Source organism: Caretta caretta, chromosome 4 (genome assembly GCF_965140235.1).
Source record: "Caretta caretta isolate rCarCar2 chromosome 4, rCarCar1.hap1, whole genome shotgun sequence".
NCBI lineage: Eukaryota > Metazoa > Chordata > Testudines > Cheloniidae > Caretta > Caretta caretta.
Window position 1 is genome coordinate 42,459,316 of NC_134209.1, and position 19,815 is coordinate 42,479,130.

Sequence of the window (19,815 nt, forward strand, 5' to 3'; positions counted from 1 at the left end):
GTTTTTCAAGGCAAGAAGAAGGGGTCCAGAAGACCTATGTCATGCATCTATTAACTAAGGATAAAATCAGCACAGACTGAGCCTTAGAAGCCCCGACTCCTCACTGCTGGCAGTTGGACACTCCTGCTGCTTGAATGCCATACCTGCATGCTAGACCATAATCTGCCACATCAAGCACCTAGAGGGAGAGGCATGAACAAACTTCACAATAGCTGAGACTGCAGCAATGCTTCTTCCCAACCTTTCCCTCCACCCCACACCCAGTCATTTCATTCTGTTACTCCTGAGCATCATCATCCAGCTGGCCAAAAGGCTTTTTTTTTTTTTTTTTAAAAAGTTGTTGGTATGCACAACAGAGGTGATGCCTTTTAAATTCTATGTAGGACCTTCCTGTCTGCTGCTAGACTTAACTTTTTATTCAAGAGCTGCCTTTTTAAATTTAAAGGAGAAAAAATATTTTAAAAAAGTTTGAAGAGTTAAACAATTCTAACCTTTGCTCACTGTAAAGTAATCCTGTATACATTTGTCTGGCATATAACCAATACAAGGTCTTTTTGCAAGGTTTAGTTTTTTTAATTCACGTCTTTAATCAACACTACTGGATGTAGTTCTGTTGTATACAGACCTGCTAGCATTAATAGATAATTGCAGACTAAAGTCAATCCTTCCGAACTCTTTGGAACATTATAAAACATGAATTATGCTTTTAAAATTAAAAAAAGAGAGAGAGAGAGAGACTTCTGAAGTTCACCATTTTCCTTCCATTACAAATGGCTCTTTCAATTTTTCATGCAATTAGCACCTTCCCCTAAATACGTGAGGAGGATGGATGATTTTCAATCGTAACTGCTTTCCTCCTTAGCAGTTTATATACAAAGACCATAGTATCCTCTGGGGAGAAACAAAAGCATTATATTACGAGGGGCACATTGCAAAACAATTTAATCAGACACAAAATTAGCATGTGTCAAAACAGCTTTTTAAGGCAATAAACTGTTAAGATTTTCCCCCCCCATCTCTCTTCATGTCACACAGAGCTACAGGAGATTACAAAATATAATCTTCAATAAGGGATATTCTTGCTTTAAAAGATTCTCACACTTCTTCCTCATCACTAGATCTGGGTTCTCACAATTATTCTATACATTAAAGCAGTGCCATTACCACCAAAAGGAGTTTAAGGGTTCAGGATTTCTGTCAGCTCTTTCATTTGTTCCAGGTTTAAAAGTTTAGCACATAAAAGGTCTTAGCCAGGCTGAGATTTGAAGGAGAGAAAGAAAAAATAAAAACAAACCCATGACAAAAAAAAAGAAAAAAAAAACATACAACCAGCCCAGCTTTTAAAAAAAGCTCAACAAGTGAGAAAATGTTCTGACTGGCAAGCAGGCACCGCACTTTTATTCATCGTCCCATCCCCTACAGCCTCTACTAATATCTTGTTTTGACAAAAAAGTGAAAAGATATTTTAGGTAGCACAGGAAGCAAGAAATATTTGATTGCCTGTGGAAAAAAACCAAGAACTTTTGAAGGTCTATCCCCTCAGGGGACAGAGAAACAGCAAAACTAAGACAATTACTGAGTCCAGGAATAAACAACAACATTCAGAACAGGGATGGAGGGGTGCAATTCATAAAAAGTGCCAGCTCGACAGGCTTAGAGACTTACATCCAGTGTAAATTTCACCTTGTTACTCTGCCAATAAGATGACCCACCATGAACCCAGACAGACCACCTTTAGTGGCAATAGTACAGTTCACTTCAATACTCATCACCAGGTCTCCTAGACCTCGGTCTATACAAGGAAAGGAGTCTGCATTAGATGAACCGCTGGGTTCAGACAACATATTTCTTGTCAGACCGAACTCTCAGCTGTCAGTGTCCTTGGCTGTCTTAAAAGCCAATTCGAAAGGTTTTTCTTCGGGGTTGTTTGGTTTTGTTTTTTTGCACTGTAAAACTGTATTGAGACCCACTCATTTCCCACAGGCCACTGCATAGCTGTCACATAGCAAAACATCAATATTGCGGTGGAGTCTGGTGGCCAGCCAAGGTAGAGCCCCATTGTGCTAATCACTGCACAGTCAGTGACCATTACCATCCAATAACCATTTCAGTTGCTACCACCAATGTTAGCCAGATTTGAGCCGGTGACTAGGAGTGACAGGTTCTGTCCTATTAACTGGAGATAAAGTAGGGGGAAGGGGTAGGGGGGCAAGAGAGGAAGGCAAGGTGTCTGCTTAAAGATTACTGAGGTACTCTTGCAAAAGGAGCAGCATCCAACCACAGAAGCGATATCACAATAAGGAAAAAAGTCTGGCTTTGAGAGAGTCGAGTTGCTAGGCAAGCAATTAGGAGCAGTAATTATTTGAGGTCTGGTGTGACCATAAACCAAAAGGCAAAAAAGGGGTTATGTTGCTGACACGGGGGATTTGATAGCAGCCTTCAACTACCTGAAGGGGGGGTTCCAAAGAGAATGGAGCTTGGCTGTTCTCACTGGTGGCAGATGACAGAACAAGGAGCAATGGTCTCAAGTTGCAGTGGGGGGAAGGTCTAGGTTGGATATTAGGAAACACTATTTCACTAGGGCCTGGTCTATACTACGGGGTTAGGTTGATTTTAGCTGCATTAGGTCGATTTAAAAAATGACTGCATCCACGCAACCAACCCCATTCTGCCGACCTAAAGGGCTCTTAAAATCAACTTCTGTACTCCTCCCTGACGAGGGGAGTAGTGCTAAAATCGACTGTGCTGGGTTGAATTTGGGGTAGTGTGGACGCAAATTGACGGTATTGGCCATTGGGAGCTATCCCAGAGTGCTCCATTGTGACCCCTCTGGACAGCACTTTGAACTCTGATGCACTAGCCAGGTACACAGGAAAAGCCCTGGGAACTTTTGAATTTCATTTCCTGTTTGGTCAGTGTGGCGAACTCAGCAGTACAGGTGACCATGCAGTCCCCCCAGAATCGTAGAGCATAGAATGTTTCTATGCTCCCCCTATCATCTCCGTCCCTGAGGTTATCGCAGATTAGAAGGCAGGAAAAAAAATGCACTCGCGATGACATGTTTTCTGAGATCACGCAGTCCTCCCACACTGATAGGGCACAGCTTAATGCATGGAGTCATTCAGTGGCAGAGGCCAGGAAAGAATTAAGTGAGCACGAAGAGCGGAGGCAAGACACGATGCTGAGGCTAAAGGGGGAGCAAACGGACATGATGAAGCGTCTGCTGGGGCTGCAGGAAAGCCAACAAGAGCACAGCCCCCCCCACTCATCCACTATATAACTGCCTACCCTCCACCCCATGTTCCATAGCCTCCTCACCCAGATGCCCAAGAACCCACCGGGGAGGGGAGGGAAAGAGAGGCTCCAGGCATCCAGCCACTCCACTCCAGAGGACGGCCCAAGCAACAGAAGGCTGTCATTCAAGCAGTTTGATTTTTAGTGTGGCTACAATAAGCCATGTGGTCTTGTTCTTCCCTCCTCCCCCACCTCACCCTACACAGCAGCAGCTCCTTGCTTTCGGAGCAGATGGTGCAGTAGGACTGATAACCGTCGTACATTCTCTCTTTTTTAAAAAAAAAAAAATGCATGGTTTCAAAACAATAGCTACTTTCTTTCGAAGGGGGGGATGGTGGTTGGCTTACAGGGGATTAAAATCAACAAAGGGGGTGGGTTTGCAGCAAGGAGAAACACACACAACTGTCGCACCAAAGCCTGGCCAGTCATGAAACTGGTTTTCAAAGCCTCTCTGATGCGCAGCGTACCTTGCTCTTCTAATCGCCCTGGTGTCTGACTGCTCAAAATCGGATGCCAGGCAATTTGCCTAAACCTCCCATCCTGCCATAAACGTCTCCCTCTTACTCTCACAGATATTATGGAGCACACAGCAAGCAGCAGCAACAATGGGAACAATGGTTGCGCTGAGGTCTGACCTAGTCAGCAAACAGCGCCAGCGAGCTTTTAAACATCCAAAGGTACATTCTACCACCATTCTGCACTTGCTCAGCCTATAATTGAACTGCTCCTTACTACTGTCCAGGCTTCATGAGCCATGGGAGCAAGGGGTAGGCGCAACCACACAGTGCTGCTGGCTGGGAGAGCAGCCAGAGGCAGAAGCCTCCAGCTTGCATGATATTCCAGGCAGGACTGAATCTCCATGAGACAAAACACTTAAAGAAGAGAATGACCTGGAGTCACTCCCATTTGGTGCTCTAAGAGGAGAATAGCCATGTCTATCCAGGCGCCCCTGATCGACCTCACCGAAGTCTGCCAGGAGCACCCAGGAGACGTACGACAGCTATCAGTCCTACTGCACCATCTGCCGCAAAGGCAAGGAACTGCTGCTGTACAGCAATGCAGTACCACGTCTGCCAGCAGCACCTAGGAGACGTATGGTGGCAGTGAGGTGAGCGGGCTCCATGCTTGCCGTGGTATGGCATCTGCATGGGTAACCCAGTGAAAAAAAGGCGCAAAACGGTTGTCTGCCATTGCTTTCATGGAGGGAGGGGGGCTTGATGACATGTACCCCAAACCACCCGTGACAATGTTTTTGCCCCATCAGGCATTGGGAGCTTAACCCAGAATTCCAATGGGCAGCAGAGTCTGTGGGAACTGTGGGATAGCTACCCACAGTGCACCGCTGTAAGTCGATGCTAGCCACGGTAGTGAGCATGCACTCCACCGACTTAATGCGCTTAGTGTGGACATACACAATCGACTGTATAAGATCTATTTCTAAAAATCGACTTCTATAAAATCAACCTAATTTCATAGTGTAGACAGGGCCTAGGAGAGTGGTGAAGCACTGGAATGGGTTACCTAGGGAGGTGGTGGAATCTCCATCCTTAGAGGTTTTTAAGGCCCAGCTTGAGAAAGACCTAGCTGGAATGATTTAGTTGGGGTTGGTCCTGCTTTGAGCAGGAGGTTGGACTGGATGACCTCCTGAGATTTCTTCCAACCCTAATCTTTATGATTCTATGAACCTTCCAGAAGGCTTAACGTTTTTACCAATCTTTTTTTCAGCACAAATTGGCAGAGTCTTTTTTAATGACTATTTCAAAAAGTGGAAGCCAGGATCCAGGGATACATCAGATCCTCCCATATTCCTCAGAGAAGGATGTTCTTTAGCCTACCATTCTCAGATTTCAGGGGCAGTTCAAGGTTTAGTTCTTATTTTAAGAAGGAACACTCCAAACTTAATCACATTGCTGTCTGAATATTAAAATAAGTAAATAAACAAACAAACCCACCCTGAAAGGGAGGGGAGAAAGCCTTTCTATTTACTATATGCATTTGACAGAACTTTGTATCTAGGTAGTTTCACAGTTTCCCCAGGTTATTTAGCATTCAGTAACAAGGAAGATATTTTAAAAAAGAAAAATGGCATTATGAAACCACAGAAATAAGGAAGGGGACTCAGACATCTGAAATTACCTTTATGTTAAGACTGACAAGATTTAAAGTTGATTGCCTGGAACTTTTTTTGCCCATTCCCAGCACAAAGTGCCTCTTGCCCTGTAAGTTTATGTATGCTGGTACCCATTCTCTCAGAACGTTGCTTGAATTTGTATTTCTATGCCTCACTCCCAGTCTAAAAAAGAATCTGCTTCACAAATCTACGGATCCCAACACTTTTTCATCAGCTGCCTTGTGGCAGTACCAACAGGACAGCATGCCATGAAAAGCAGGCAAAGGCATCAGTTAATCCTCCACCTATTGCCTCTACCCTTGAGGATTAAACTGCAAGAACAGTTTATGCTGAACTCGTTTTTTAAAAAGAACAGTTTTAAACTAGTTAAGGCTGACACTAGTTATAGTTTGCCTGGTTGCTGTGGACAAAGTTTTAAAACCATAATTAGGTAGTATAAAACTGAGTTCTTTAGAAGACTAAAATCCCCACCACAACCACTGAGGCTAGGCATATTTAACTAGAGCCAGTTTAAGGGCTTGTCTACACAGTTTTTGTACCAATCTAAGTAGGTGCAACCCCTTGCTGTGGGCACAAGTACAGTAGTAACTGCATCTATTTACTCGCGTCATTTTTACTACCAATTAGTTAGATACAAAAAACTGCATGCAGCCAAGCCTTAAAACCACTTCAGCTAAACTATCTCAGCACACACTTTTCTCTCTAACACCCTTCTCTCCTCCCACACATTCTTTAACAATCGCTGCCCTTGTAGGACAGCTGGCAAGAGACCAATATTGTACCTAAAACTAGCAGAACAATGCAAGTCAGATTAAGACCATTCTCCTCCTACTGGAGAGCTTCTCAGGTTTGTAAACTAAATTTTGGAATCCCAAACAGTATAATCCAACACAGCCAGATCCTTAGAAGTCTACGTTATTCAGTTGCTTCAATATACCAAAGGATACACCCTCCTCAGCACACTATTTATATGTTGTTTGGAGGGGCGGGGGAGGGGGGGGACCAAGGAAATGCTGCCTCCTCCACAAAACTAAGGAGCTAAGCCCCCACCCCACCCCCAAAAAGTATTTTTTTATACATACAGGGAGATGGCTTTGCCACCTCAGAAAACCCAGGCCAGGTGTTTCATGCTTTAGACTTCAGGGTAAGGCCAGGCCAACTAATCTGCAGGCTCACTCAGTAACGAGATAAAGGATTTCAGTTAGGTGCTGAAGCTGCTGCTGTGAGAGACGTGGGATGGAGCAGTGTTTAGCAGGCAGCAGTGTCTCACTCCTACTGGAATGCCTGACCTTTCCCAGGGCTTTGATCATGCTGACTCACAATGTGCGATAACGAGCCCTCTGCAGAATCTGGTGGTGTTTTAAAAAAAAAAAAAAAAAAAAAACCCCCACACACAGGCCACCGCACACCAGCAGCTTTGAGGCCTCATGTTTTTAGTGCCAGATAGTTACTGTATTTCCAGCACTCTACCCAATCCCCAGCTTTCCTTTCTAGATATTGTTTCTAGACCTGAACTTTAAACGGATCCATTGTCAGTATTTACGCTGAAGAAAATGTTTTAGAAGGGGAGCAGGTTAGACCCATCTTCAAGCTTTTGCTTAAGACTGGTTTGTTTAAGAGTTAGAGCAACAGTCACACACACAAACTTGCTTGTGGGCTGAAATCTTTAGCCCCACTTCCATTTTGAATATTTAACCCATATTATTTCTTATATATAAAGGGCTGCTATTAAAAATAAGTTACATCTAATTTATCGGCATCTACCTCAGAATGGCTCATTTGGAATAATTTAAAATTAACAGCTATGGTACTAGGTTAGTAAAGTATGAAACATCTGGAGCCCTGGGTAGACTGCTGAATATCGTATGTGCTAATCACATCAAATCTTGAATCATTTTCTTTAATAAGACCCAAACCCACGTAACACCTAGCCTATTTTTGGCTTTGTTTTACATAAATTTGCAAGTAGATCATCTCAAATTGTTTTTGCTCATGCAATTTTAAAATGATTTAAAAAAAAGTTGGTTACAATTCCTTAAATGGTATGTTGTGGACTGTATTGTCTATAATGGTTTTACCACAAACATGGGTCACCGAGCAGAGCTCTCATCTGCTGCAAGCGGACGGAAGCTATATCTAGCAAACCTGGACGTTATCCCTGTTGAATAAAAAGTTGTAATCAGTCATGTTGTCTTCCTCTAGGACAGAGGTGGGCAAACTACGGCCCGCACGCCACATCTGACCTGCAGCCCAATCCCTGAGCCCCCGGCCCCTCCCCTGCTGCCTCAGCACGTGGCGCAACCAGCGCTCTGGCCTGCCACTCCTGCCGGGCAGTGCGGCGGCATGGCTGGCTCCAGCATGGTAACGGGGCAGGCAGGTCCTGGGCAGTCAGGGGACAGGGGGCGGTTGGATGGGATGGAGGTTCTGGAGTAGGGGGGTGGTCAGAGGACAAGGAATAGGGGGCAGTTGGATAGGTGTGGGAGTCCCAGGGGGCCTCTCAGGGGCGGGGGTGTGGATAGGGGTTGGGGTAGTCAGGGGACAAGGAGCAGGGCGGGGTTGGATAGGTTGGAGGTTCAGAGGGGGGCGGGAAGTGGGAGGGGGCGGGAGCCAGAGCCAGGCTGTTTGGGAAGGCACAGCCTTCGCTACCCGGCCCTCCATACAATTTTGCAACCTCGATGTGACGCTTTTGCAAAAAAACGTTTGCCCACCCCTGCTCTAGGAGGTTAGCTATGTAGATTTCAGATACAAGTTTTACTTTAGGGCAGGCTTTAGGATATTAAGAAAGTCTCCTTTAGCCTGCTGAAATTTCATGTGTATATATACACTAGCACTCTCTCATCTCTGTTAATTGGGTTTTGTGAAATCTTAAGGGCAAGAGGGAGGGTTGCCTATTAAAGTGTGCTCTGGAGAAGTGGATACAGAAGTGTTAAGTACTACAGTACCAGGAGAAAGAAAGACAACTCCTCTTAGTTATCTGTCTTAGTAAGCGTACTATTCAACTTTTGGAAGAACCTTTCTTCAGGTTTCAGGACAGATTTTCTTGAGTGTTTGAGGAAACCCTTATGCTGCTGCTTCTCGCTCTGGTCAGAGCTATGCTGACCTTTTGTCAAGGCACACTCCCCTGGAACCACAGGTGAATTTCTGTACCTTTTCTATTCAAGTTTCACAGAATAAAGATTTCATAGATTTTCAGAGCCGAATCTCCTCACAAGTCCAGGTAAAGCCACCTCCTGGAATTAATACTTCCTTTAAATAGCAGTTATTACACCTAATTAGATAGCGATCCAAACGCTAAGCCTTTGAACCATCAATGAGCTGTAACCCCTGCACCCAAATAAAAAAATTCAGCTCGTTTTCCTCCTCCCATACTATGATCTGATACATACGACTCTGTCATTAAGGACACAGTGGCCTTTTTAGCCACAGACTCATGTGCAGAGTACATGTTCGCTTTTATATTTGATAGAACTGCAGCAGCTGGTTTTGAGAGGAGGGAAATAGAGATAATAAACCTGTATGCCCAATATGCCAGGGTAGCCTGTGTCCATATGGAGGCAGAAGATACAAAAGCATGGACACAGGCTACCCTGGCATATTGGGCATGCAGGTTTATTCTCTCTATTTCCCCCCTCCCAAAACCAGCTGCTGCAGCTATCATGAGGCTTACCCTCTTGCCAGGATGCTGGAAGGCTGGTCTCCAAGGCAGTCATTAATCTCTCTGTTAACCAGCTGAGAGTGGGTGTTGCTTACATAGAGTCAGCTCTCTACCCTCCAAAACACCATTGGCATCTCCTACAGCCACATGACAGGCCCCCAAAAGCTCACAGTATACAATGTAAGCCCTAAGGCTACTGCCCAACCCAGGTTTCTTACGTACCCGGATAATGCACCAGTGCTGCTAAATCACTGGACAGGCTAAGACAGCCTCACTTTAGAAAGGATGAGCAGAAATAATGCAGGAATATTAATGTATGTTTTATCTACATTTTGATGAAGCAAGCTTTGATACCATGGTGATGAACACTATAGAAAACCCTGTGGTAGGTAGATACAGAAGGCAGAGGTGTGTGGCGTTTCCGAGGGAAGTGCCTAATGGTCTGGATCAGAGATGGGTTTCTCATAAGTTTAGAGAAACATCCTAGACATATGAAGCATATACAAGGGGAGAAACAGGTACTTTTAGTGTAGGTATCCAATATATGCAGGTCATGCACATGAAGAGGGGAAGATGCAACATTTACATGCAATGTGTGAAACATGAAGACCGTTTGACCATTTTACTCTTGCTGTTCAGCTAATTCTTAGTTTTGACCCAATCAGGGAAGAAGAATTCAGAAAATGGACAGACATTGGTGTAAATAAAAATCAAAGGTGCATCAGTCTTAGACAGTTGAGACTTGTACAGTTGCAGTTCATTGAAGTGATGATGTAGCCAGAAAGTGGGTTTCGTTTAAGTTTTACTGTAAACAAAACGGTACATCACTTCTGTTGCAAGATTAACTAACTGTACTTTCCTGAGGTAAGCTGGAATGTGTAGGATTGAGTTATATAGTGTGCTGTAGAGATCTCCCCCTTCAGTCTGTACCATCACTCAATCCCTATCTATCTCAGCCTCTTACTGATCTATTCAGTTACTGCTTTTTAAGAGCACTAGCTGTAAAAAAAGTAAAAGCCTATTGAGAACTCTATGTACACGTCTGCAGCTACACAATCTACTAATAGGATTGTAGGGTCTCAGATATAGGAAATCTATGTACAGATACTAAAATGTTTTGTCCGCCAGAGATACTATTTATGTAAACATTTGGGGGAAGAAATCCAACCCACTGCTGGACAGGCTATCAATTAGGTGGCGTGCCAATTAATTAAATTTTTGTCACTGGAGTGTGAAAGGTGATGCATGTGTGAGCAAAGTTTATTGTAATTTCACCCACTGCAGCATGCTGCTGTGACTGTTGTGGTCCCCCTCTAGATGACTGGTAGCATTTCCTGTGTCACAATCTCAGTCAACTGCTGTTGGCACTCCAAGCATTAGGCTCCACTCCCCCAGGTGTTCTCACACACACACACACACACACACACACACACAGAGTAATGGAGGATTCATTCATTAAGGCTGCCAGAAATAGAGGTGCAAACCAACTTAGGCAAGACTACTTTAGCAATTACAACACAATCACAACAGTTCCTAACTCAGCCCAAGGGCATCCAGCATAGGGGGGACATCAAGTGAGACTTGGGACCCCTCCACACTGCTTGCATTCTCCTGCTGTGGTTACTACTGACCTCCCACCAGCAACATGCTGGATCTCTGCCCAGCCTTCTTCCATAGCCCGCTCCCCCAACTCACCCATTCACTATGCAGTCTTGAAAGGTAAGTTTAATTAAAGTCTGGGCTGTCAATTAATGGAGCCACATTCACCTCTGACGTGAAGTGGAGCTGCATCAGCTTGCACTAGTGGTGATTTAGCTCTATCGTGCTGGGTTTTTTTGTAATTCAATACATTTATTTCTGGGTGCAGCTGATCAAACTTTTCAATTTGAAAGAAAGAGAACTGAGCTTTCTTTGGCATTGCTAACTGATCTGAAAAGGAAGGCAGCAGGGAGGGGAATTGAGATGAGTAAAGAAAAGACAAATTAAAAAGTTTCCTATAAAGAAGTGTTCAAGGTTTGTTTTAAAAGTAAAGGATCAGTTTGAAAGTTAACTACAATAAAAGCCCAATGATGTTACTGTGATTCACTGATAATACAGCAACTCTCAATCTATGTATCTTCAGGAACTTGGGACAGCTATACAGGAGATTTGGATTTCCCCTATTCCTGCGCAGCAGCAATAGTCCTCAAAAAGTTTAACTGCACAGCAAAGCAAGATGCATTATAGAGAGAGAGCACTTCAGCCAAGTTTTGATAGTACAATTTCTATAATGCATGCTGTACCACACACTTTATGCATACAACTGCCTGTCACTTAGAGTTCCACTCCATCAGGATACAAATGGACAGAATTTAAAAACATGGATGTATTCGAGGCAGCATAACTACACAAACTTTTTTGCTCTCTGAGTAACAGTAGAGTTGTGAGAAAGACAAATGCAGAAATTCAGAATTAAAAACTTAGCTTATTCACACTCCTGTGCCATTCTCAACCAGTGTCACAAACTTAGCTTTGAGTTTTCTGCCTTTTCACCATTGGTTTCATACTATTAACATTTCAGTCCATTGGTTAAAAACTGGGGTTTACTTTAAAATGTAAGCAGGCTGATTTTCAGTGATTGTGTCAGGGCTGTCACCTTGTTAATTCTTGCTTTCAATGCACTGCTACTAGTACCCGCTCAGTGTCCCAGCCCCATAATGTACATAGTTAATTTTGAATTGGGAGAATCGCTTGTGTTAAAATTTTTTAATCTAATTTCAACTCACAGTCAAGGTATGCATTTCTGATTCACTACACACTGTGCAAAAATTACAGAATTGAAATCTGCTCACCGAATGGTTGGTTGATAGAGACTCCAGTAATTTAATTAGCTGATTGTTTCTGAGATTCTCAGTTACAGACTGGATCAAAAAGAGATATCACGTTTTACTCACTAGTGGGGATAGGAACAGGAACTGGGGATAGATCACCAAGGTTTTCATCTGAGGTGCTTTAACCCAGCCACACCTAAAGCAGCATTATCGGAGGATTGCAAAGGAGCATTAATGACTGCTTTTCAAGTGGCTTCCCCTGACGGAGACTTCAATTAGTTTTGGCGTGTGCTTTTTTTTTGCTGTAGAATGGGGAACAAGGGGAAAGAATGAAAGTCAAGAAACATGGCATTACTACACTTCTTTTTAATCATTATTTAAGTTGAATGTCAAAGTTAAATAACCCCATGATGATAATGTCTCTTACTTCAGATTAAATCATTTTAAGTCATGTGCTTCTAGTCAAGACACCTCTCATCTTGGTTCAAACCAACTAATTATCCAGTTATTCCTAGAGTCCTCCAGGATGGGGGGGGGGGGGATGGAAACACACACACATACACACACACCCCTTTCAAGACTAAGATATTTTAAAAAAAAAAGCGCAGGGGTCATCAACACATGTTCTCCTCATCTGCAGGGTCTGATCTTACAAACACAATGTCTTAGTCCCACATTATACCCCAAGCTAAGTATTTCCAGGCTCAGACCCAAGTATTTTCAGGATCGGGCCCTCAGTTTGTGGGATTTAACTGTATTTGCCCCACAAATAGAAAAAGTTTTGTATTCTATATAATGAATTAATCTCAGAAAGGATACTTGAATTAGGTGCTACCACAGCATAAAATTATGCAAGATGCTGCTGACACGGATAATGACAATTGCAGCAGCTAAACAACATGGGTTTGAAGAGACTAATGAATGGGAAAGCTATTTCCAAAAATGAAGAAACACACACATGCACCATCCACTCTTCTGCTATGGCTGGCAGGCACCAGATTCAGTTCAGCTTCTTGTACAATTTAACTACAAACATTCCTGGTGATAGATACCACACCACTGCTTTATACTACAAAGTGTAAGGCAGCAAGGATTCCAGTTAAAACAGGTTTCAAAATAAAGTGATCTACAAGATGCTAATTTAATTTGTGATGAATGTAGTTAAGTTTTGAACAGAATTTGGGGGGGAGAAAAAGGAGGAACAACTAATCAGTCCTCTGACATTTTGAATTGGTTAGAGGTGCTGTAATTTAATGCCTTCGGCCTGTCAATTTCAGAGATCCCCAGCTATCACAATATGGACCACAACTTCATACAGAATGCCTTGTCGTCCCCTCCTTTCCCTCCCATTTGTGAGCCCATAACATCCTTCTGGCAGCTCCTGAAACTGCTTACATGGAAAAAGCTATGAATTTTTAGCTGCCTTTAAATGCAATTTAGCATCAGGCAAACAGCCAGCTCTCTGCAGATCACTAGCAAGTACTCCGTAGGCCACCGTTTGAGAAGTGATGCAACTATTCTGTTACTATTGCATGTGCAGTACTTTCTAAAGGTAAAGAGTCCAAGTCCATGCCTTTTTTGGAACAAAAATTCCTTTAGGAATTCTACTCCCCATATTCTCACAATTAAAAGCAGGAGCTATTGTATTTTTTTGGTACAGGTCTAGTCCTGAAACATAGTGAGATGAGTTCTTGACCTCTGGCACCTACATTTCATCAAGTACCACTTAAAAATGAAAAGGAGCACTTGTGGCACCTTAAAGACTAACCAATTTATTTGAGCATAAGCTTTCGTTCGTCTCTAAGGTGCCACAAGTACTCCTTTTCTTTTTGCGAATACAGACTAACACGGCTGCTCCTCTGAAACACTTAAAAATGCTACTTCATAGGTTGATTGATTTTTAAAATGAGCATTAAGAAGCACTTTTAAATACAAAAGATTAGAGGTTTCAGGAGTCTGTTTAAATTTAGGGCCTAAGAAAGATCTTTCCTTTTAGCCTGGAAAGGTAAAAAGTTTTGATTCAAACAAAAAACAAGTACACCTTCGAAGTTTTCCCACAAACCTTTGAAATCAGAGCTCCAAAGGCCTGTTTTTCCGAGGTACTGAGCACTTACTACTACTCCAATTGGGGTCAAGTGGGCATTCTGTACCCACAAACGTCACACATACATCACTGATTGTGTCTCATTAAAGACACTAAGTTACATTTTTCTTTAAAAGCATTTTCTTCACTGTAGGCTACATCCACACTATGGGGTTATGCTGGCATAACTAGGGTGCCATAGCTTTACTGCTATAGGCTTGTCTATGGTTCAGGGACTAAGTCATGCACCAAGGTGAACCAAAAATGCTTCATTAAGTTGGCACACACACTAAATTTCAATTTTAACCACTGAAAACAGAAAAACCTAGGATTTCTCATCAGTGCAATTTAAGATTTGGAGGGGGGGAAAAGCACTACAGAGATTTGCCTCAGTTGTCATTCAGGCTGTCAAGTGATTAAAAAGAGTAATCGCGATTAATCACACAATTAAATAAATGGTATTCCATTGTTTAACAATGCAATTAATTTTTTTAAATATTTTGCATTCTACATTTCAAATACAAAATACAAAGTGTACAGTGCTCACTTTATATTTATTTTTGACTACAAGTGTTTGCATTGTAAAAAACAAAAGAAATAGTATTTTTCAATTCACCTAATACAAGTACTGTAGTGCAATCTCTATCATGAAATTTGAACTTACAAATGTAGAATTATGTACAAAAAACCCTGCATTCGAAAATAAAACAATGTCAAATTTTAGAGCCTCTAAGTCCACTCTGTCATACTTCTTGTTCAGTCAATCGCTCAAACAAGTTTGTTTACATTTGCAGGAGATAATGCTGCCTGCTTCTTGTTTACAATGTCACCTGAAAGTGAGAACAGGCATTCTTATGGCACTGTTGTAGCTGGCATGGCAAGATATTTACATGCCATATGTGCTAAAGATTCATATGTCCCTTCATGCTTCAATCAGCATTCCTGGGGACATGCATCCATGCTGATGACGGGTTCTGTTCAATGACAATCCAAAGCAGTGTGGACCATTGTGAGTTCATTTTCATCATCTGAGTCAGATGCCACCAGCAGAAGGTTGATTTTCTTTTTTGGTGGTCAGGTTCTGTAGTTTCCACATTGGAGCGTTGCTCTTTTAAGACTTCTGAAAGCATGCCCCACACCTCATTACTCTCAGATTTTGGAAGGCACTTCAGATTCTTAAACTTAGGGTCAAGAGCTCTAGCTATCTTTAGAAATCTCACATTGGTACCTTTGCATTTTCTGAAAGCGTTCTTAAAATGAAGATCTGCTGAGTCGTCATCCGAGACCGCTAGATCATCAAATATATGGCAGAATGTGGGTAAAACAGAGCAGGGGACATACAATTCTCCCCCCAGGAGTTCAATCACAAATTTAAATTAACGCTGCTTTTTTTTTTTTAAATAAAACGAGCATCATCAGCACGGAAGCATGTCTCCTGGAATGGTGGCCAAATCATGAAGGGGCATACGAATGTTTAGCATATGTGGCACAAATACCTTGCAGTGCCGGCTACAAAAGTGCCATGTAAATGCCTGTTCTCACTTTCAGGTGACATTGTAAATATGAAGCGGGCAGCATTATCTCCTGCAAATGTAAACAAACTTCTTTGTTTTAGCAACTGGCTGAACAAGAAGTAGGACTGAGTGGACTTGTAGGCTCTGAAGTTTTACATGGTTTTGTTTTGTTTTTGAGTGCAGTTATGTAACAAACAAAATTTACATTTTTAAGTTGCACTTTCACAACAAAGATTGCACTACAGTATTTGTATGAGGTGAACTGAAAAATACTGTTTCTTTTGTTTATCATTTTACAGTGCAAATATAAACATTCACTTTGATTTCAGTTACAACACAGAATATATGAAAATGTAGAAAAACATCCAAAATATTTGATACATTTCAATTGTTCTGTTAACAGTGCGATTAAAACTACAATTAATCTGATTAATTTGAGTTAATTATGTGAGTTAACTGCAATTGATAGCCCTACTTTTCATTTAAGTTTATACCTTTCATGAAACATTTTAAAAAGAAATCTGTATTTATATACAAAATATCAGAACCCCTCATATATTGTTGAAGTCTGCAGCAAAGTTTTACACCTTAAGTAACATGCAATCTAATTCCTGTATGGTTGTGTTTAAGGGGGTGAGAGGAAGCAACTGTATTGAAGCCAATGCTTCAGGCAGCCCTGGAGCAGACTGGATCCAGTTTGAAAAGAATTGGCAACCCTAAAACTTTTTGAGAAGATAAAATTTCATTGATGTTGGCTCACACTAGGCCCACTTCAACTCTGCACTTGTCCTCTGTTTCCTTGGCATATCTGTTTCTTTCCTCTATCTGCTTTAGCATAACCTTATTTTTCTCTTTTATCTTTAGATAACTGCACCCAAGGACCGGAGGGATTGATTTTTTGTTTTGACTTATTGTTTGAAGATCTGTAACTCAAAGCAGCTCTCATGCCTGTGATGTCGAAGCTTGAGCAGCATACAAGGTAAACCTAGTCCTGTGTATCAAACTAAGCACTGATACTATTTTATAATCTGTTTTATTTTGCTTTTTGTGGAAAAGGAAGACTATTTTAAGGCTTTATATTATAGGTAACAAGATTTTGAATAAGGAGTACTGGCATACACAGTAGTCATGAAGACTTTTATTTTATAAAGAGAAACTTTGTGAACCGCAGATTAATGCTCGGGGAAGGGAGACCCTTATTCTCAACATAAGGACACCATTACAGGTCATGTTATATATACACTACATACAAGACTGCCACAGTCAACACACTACCATATAAGTCTCAAAACCACCACACACAATTACCTGAAGATTAATCATATGAAAATCAACTTAATACCCCACAGAAAGGGGGAGATAGTAAGAGACACATTTGTGTCGAAACAATGGTGTGTCAACACAAACATTAATACTAGCATATTCTGAGATAGGAAATCAAATCAACCGACAATTAAAAAAAGTCACTTCTACATTAAACCTCCTTTGTAATGATCTGAGATTCTCCTCTTCACCTAGCAGTTCTCTTCCTCCCCTTCCCCAAAGGTTGTTAAGATGTTTTAAATAATCAGTTCTGTAAAATAAAAAAAAGCAGGCACTCAGATTTCCTATACTGGTGATATATTTTGTATTACAGAAAGCCAACACACACATCCCTTGTTTATGATAGTCCATCTCATCTACTCCCTGAATTTGCCCAGCTTTCTGAAATATGGTTACATATGCAAACATTATCTCCCAATTGTAACCTCATTTTCTGCTCTGCTGGACAGCGTGACCAGCATTTGTCATCATGCCTCCCCCGCCCACATCATTCAGATGTCTGTAATTGTCATCAAGATGTGGCATGTCAGCAGGACTCCAGCGTTCTCTGTTCCCCATCTCCACACAGTAACTCAGGTAACAAACCCATAATCTCGTCCTGTTTTCATGATGGTTGAATTACACATAATTGTTTCTGCACAATGATTGATTTCTGCCTGAATAGAGACCTCTGCCTTTTTTCAATGCAAGCGAGTGGCAGCCAAGTCTCTCCATCTAGGAGGAGGCAGCAGCCTTTGAAGAGATCAAAGCCAAGGCCGCAAGCAGTTGTGCGCCCTGGGAATATGGAAAGCCTTTATGCTCTCAACCCCATTTCTAACATCACGTTGGATTGCAGCTGCATTACATTCTGCCAGCATTCTTAATGCTTTTAGTATTGACTCTGACATCACCAATAGCTGTTTTAAAGTAACAAAAGCAGAAAGATAACTTATTTTGGAACATGCAAAGTTAAGCATTTGTTTTTAATATGAAATAATAAAAGAAAGCACACAAATTATACACATTTCACACAATTAAAAACATGTTTTTCATATGGAAAGAACAGAGGGGGGTATTTTATAGCCTGGACCACACAAAATGAGCCAATCATTATGCACCCGCTTTTTCAAGCGTAAAGACTTCAGTAAAAATACAAATGGATAAATGAGTCAAACTGGAGAAAATATTTTTTACTTTCTAAGCACTGATGTAAGGTGAAATAGATGCCTAAGGATTGTCTCCCCTTCCCATCTTCTTGTAGTAAGCAGACAATGGTTCATTTATGCATTTGTAATGCATCACATGTTCATTTTAGAAATGCATAAAATCCCCATTAGTTATCTAAAGGGCTTAAAAAAAACAAAAACAAAAAAACCCACGTAGCTTCCTTCAAGGCTTTTTCTCCACAGAAGCGCCTGTACAGTCTCTCTCTCACCCTATTATGCCATCTTAAAATTGTTCCAGCCATATCAATGTTTTTAGAATTGCCAAACACTCAGATGCAAACCCCCATGCCAAATTTTGACAGTGCAAACCCAAACAAACTGGATTTGTCTTTATCAAGACAAATTTTCCAGATTCTGATTTTAAAAAACTTGCATAAACCAGATAAACTTTGAAGTTTTCTTCCAGTAACTTAACAATTTGAGGAAACAGAGATGAGGAGGAGGTAAAGAGAAAAGGAGAGTAGCATCAATAACCGCTCCACAACTCTAAAACAGTACTCTGGCCACAGATGTGCAGCACTGGGTATTTTGGTAAATACTTTATTATTCTGAAATACTTGGATGGCAGCTATCTTAAAAATATAACAGGAATCTAATAGAAACGGGTCAGCTGCCAGCTAAAAATTGCTTAAATGTATGGGTGTGCTAATGCAGGAATGGAAGAATATGTAAAAATATAAGCAATGCAACTTTAAAATATTATGAACATCCATTTATTCCTTAAAAAAAAAAATACACATACACACACCCCTCCTCTTTTTTCCTGCATTGTTTTAATGTTTGCTTTTTTATTTATTTAGTCATAGTGACCCTTGTCTTGGGGATTCTTGATAGGAAATATTTTCTGCTTTAGTCCCTCTTTCTTATGGATGCAGACCTTGCCGTTATATACCTTTGTCACTTCAAGATTAGACTACTGTAATGTGTTCTGCATGGGCTACTCCTTAAAGCCATTCAAAGGCTGAAGCTGGTGCAGAACATGCCAGTCCAATTTTGATTTCCTGGGCATACTGTAAAAGCCATTTATATATTACAGGGCTTTGAGGATATGTTCTTAGGGATGATTTTTCTGGAGGGAAACAGGGGCAACAAGTGGGTTTTCCATTTTCTTAGCTGGCCAAGATAGACTTAAATAATCAAATGGAGTTAAATCTATGGAGTGTGAATATAGAGAGCGAGATTAATGCTGCTGTGTGGTTACCACAGATTTAATTATTATCGTGCTCAGCACTTTTCTGTGAGCATTTTTTTTTATTGTTGTTCAATACAGCGATACAGTATTCTGCTTCAAACCAGTCCCTCTCATCCCCACCCACCCTACTAAACAAGTTTGTAGCCTTGCACGGCCAGTCCTGCTCTCCTGAAGATGGACTGGTTCTTCACAGCCCGACTGTCTACTGTGAACCTCTCCCTCCACACCTGCTGATTCATGATCAGAGAGAGAGGGCTCTGATTCAGTGCACAGTCTGGCCTTGAATCCCAAGTACACTGCCTTAACCCACACCTGCTGTAACGAGCCTACATGGTACATAAAAGGATGCAAGAGGCATTTTTGTAATATATACTACTATTAACAATGAAAAGGATGTAAACGTCAACAACTATTTTTCTGAGCCTTGAGTTCTCTTCAGTTGGGGAAATATACATTTGATTCCATCATTGAGATAAATACTGTTCTACTGTGGACAACACAGGCCATACACTTTTTGTTGTTGTTGAGCAAAGAAAGGAGGCAGAGATCAAAGTGTTACACACAAAAACTCCTTGTATCTGTTTTCCACTGAAAAAAAAGGGAAGGAA

The 19,815-nt window shown here is 41.5% G+C and overlaps 1 protein-coding gene across 9 annotated transcripts in view; it reads right to left on the reverse strand.

Moving 5' to 3' along the window:
* Positions 1–19,815, reverse strand: part of LEF1 (lymphoid enhancer binding factor 1) — a 98,670-nt gene that overhangs the window by 59,719 nt on the left and 19,136 nt on the right. Inside the window, exon 3 of one of the 9 annotated variants that reach the window (XM_075127568.1) lies at positions 16,961–17,060. The exons of 7 other annotated variants lie outside the window; for them this stretch is intronic. In XM_075127568.1, coding sequence (XP_074983669.1) covers positions 16,961–17,060 — 100 coding nt within the window. Of the gene's footprint in view, positions 1–12,013; positions 12,077–16,960; positions 17,061–19,815 lie in introns of those variants that run through there. One more of the 9 variants, XM_075127569.1, reaches the window with a different exon arrangement.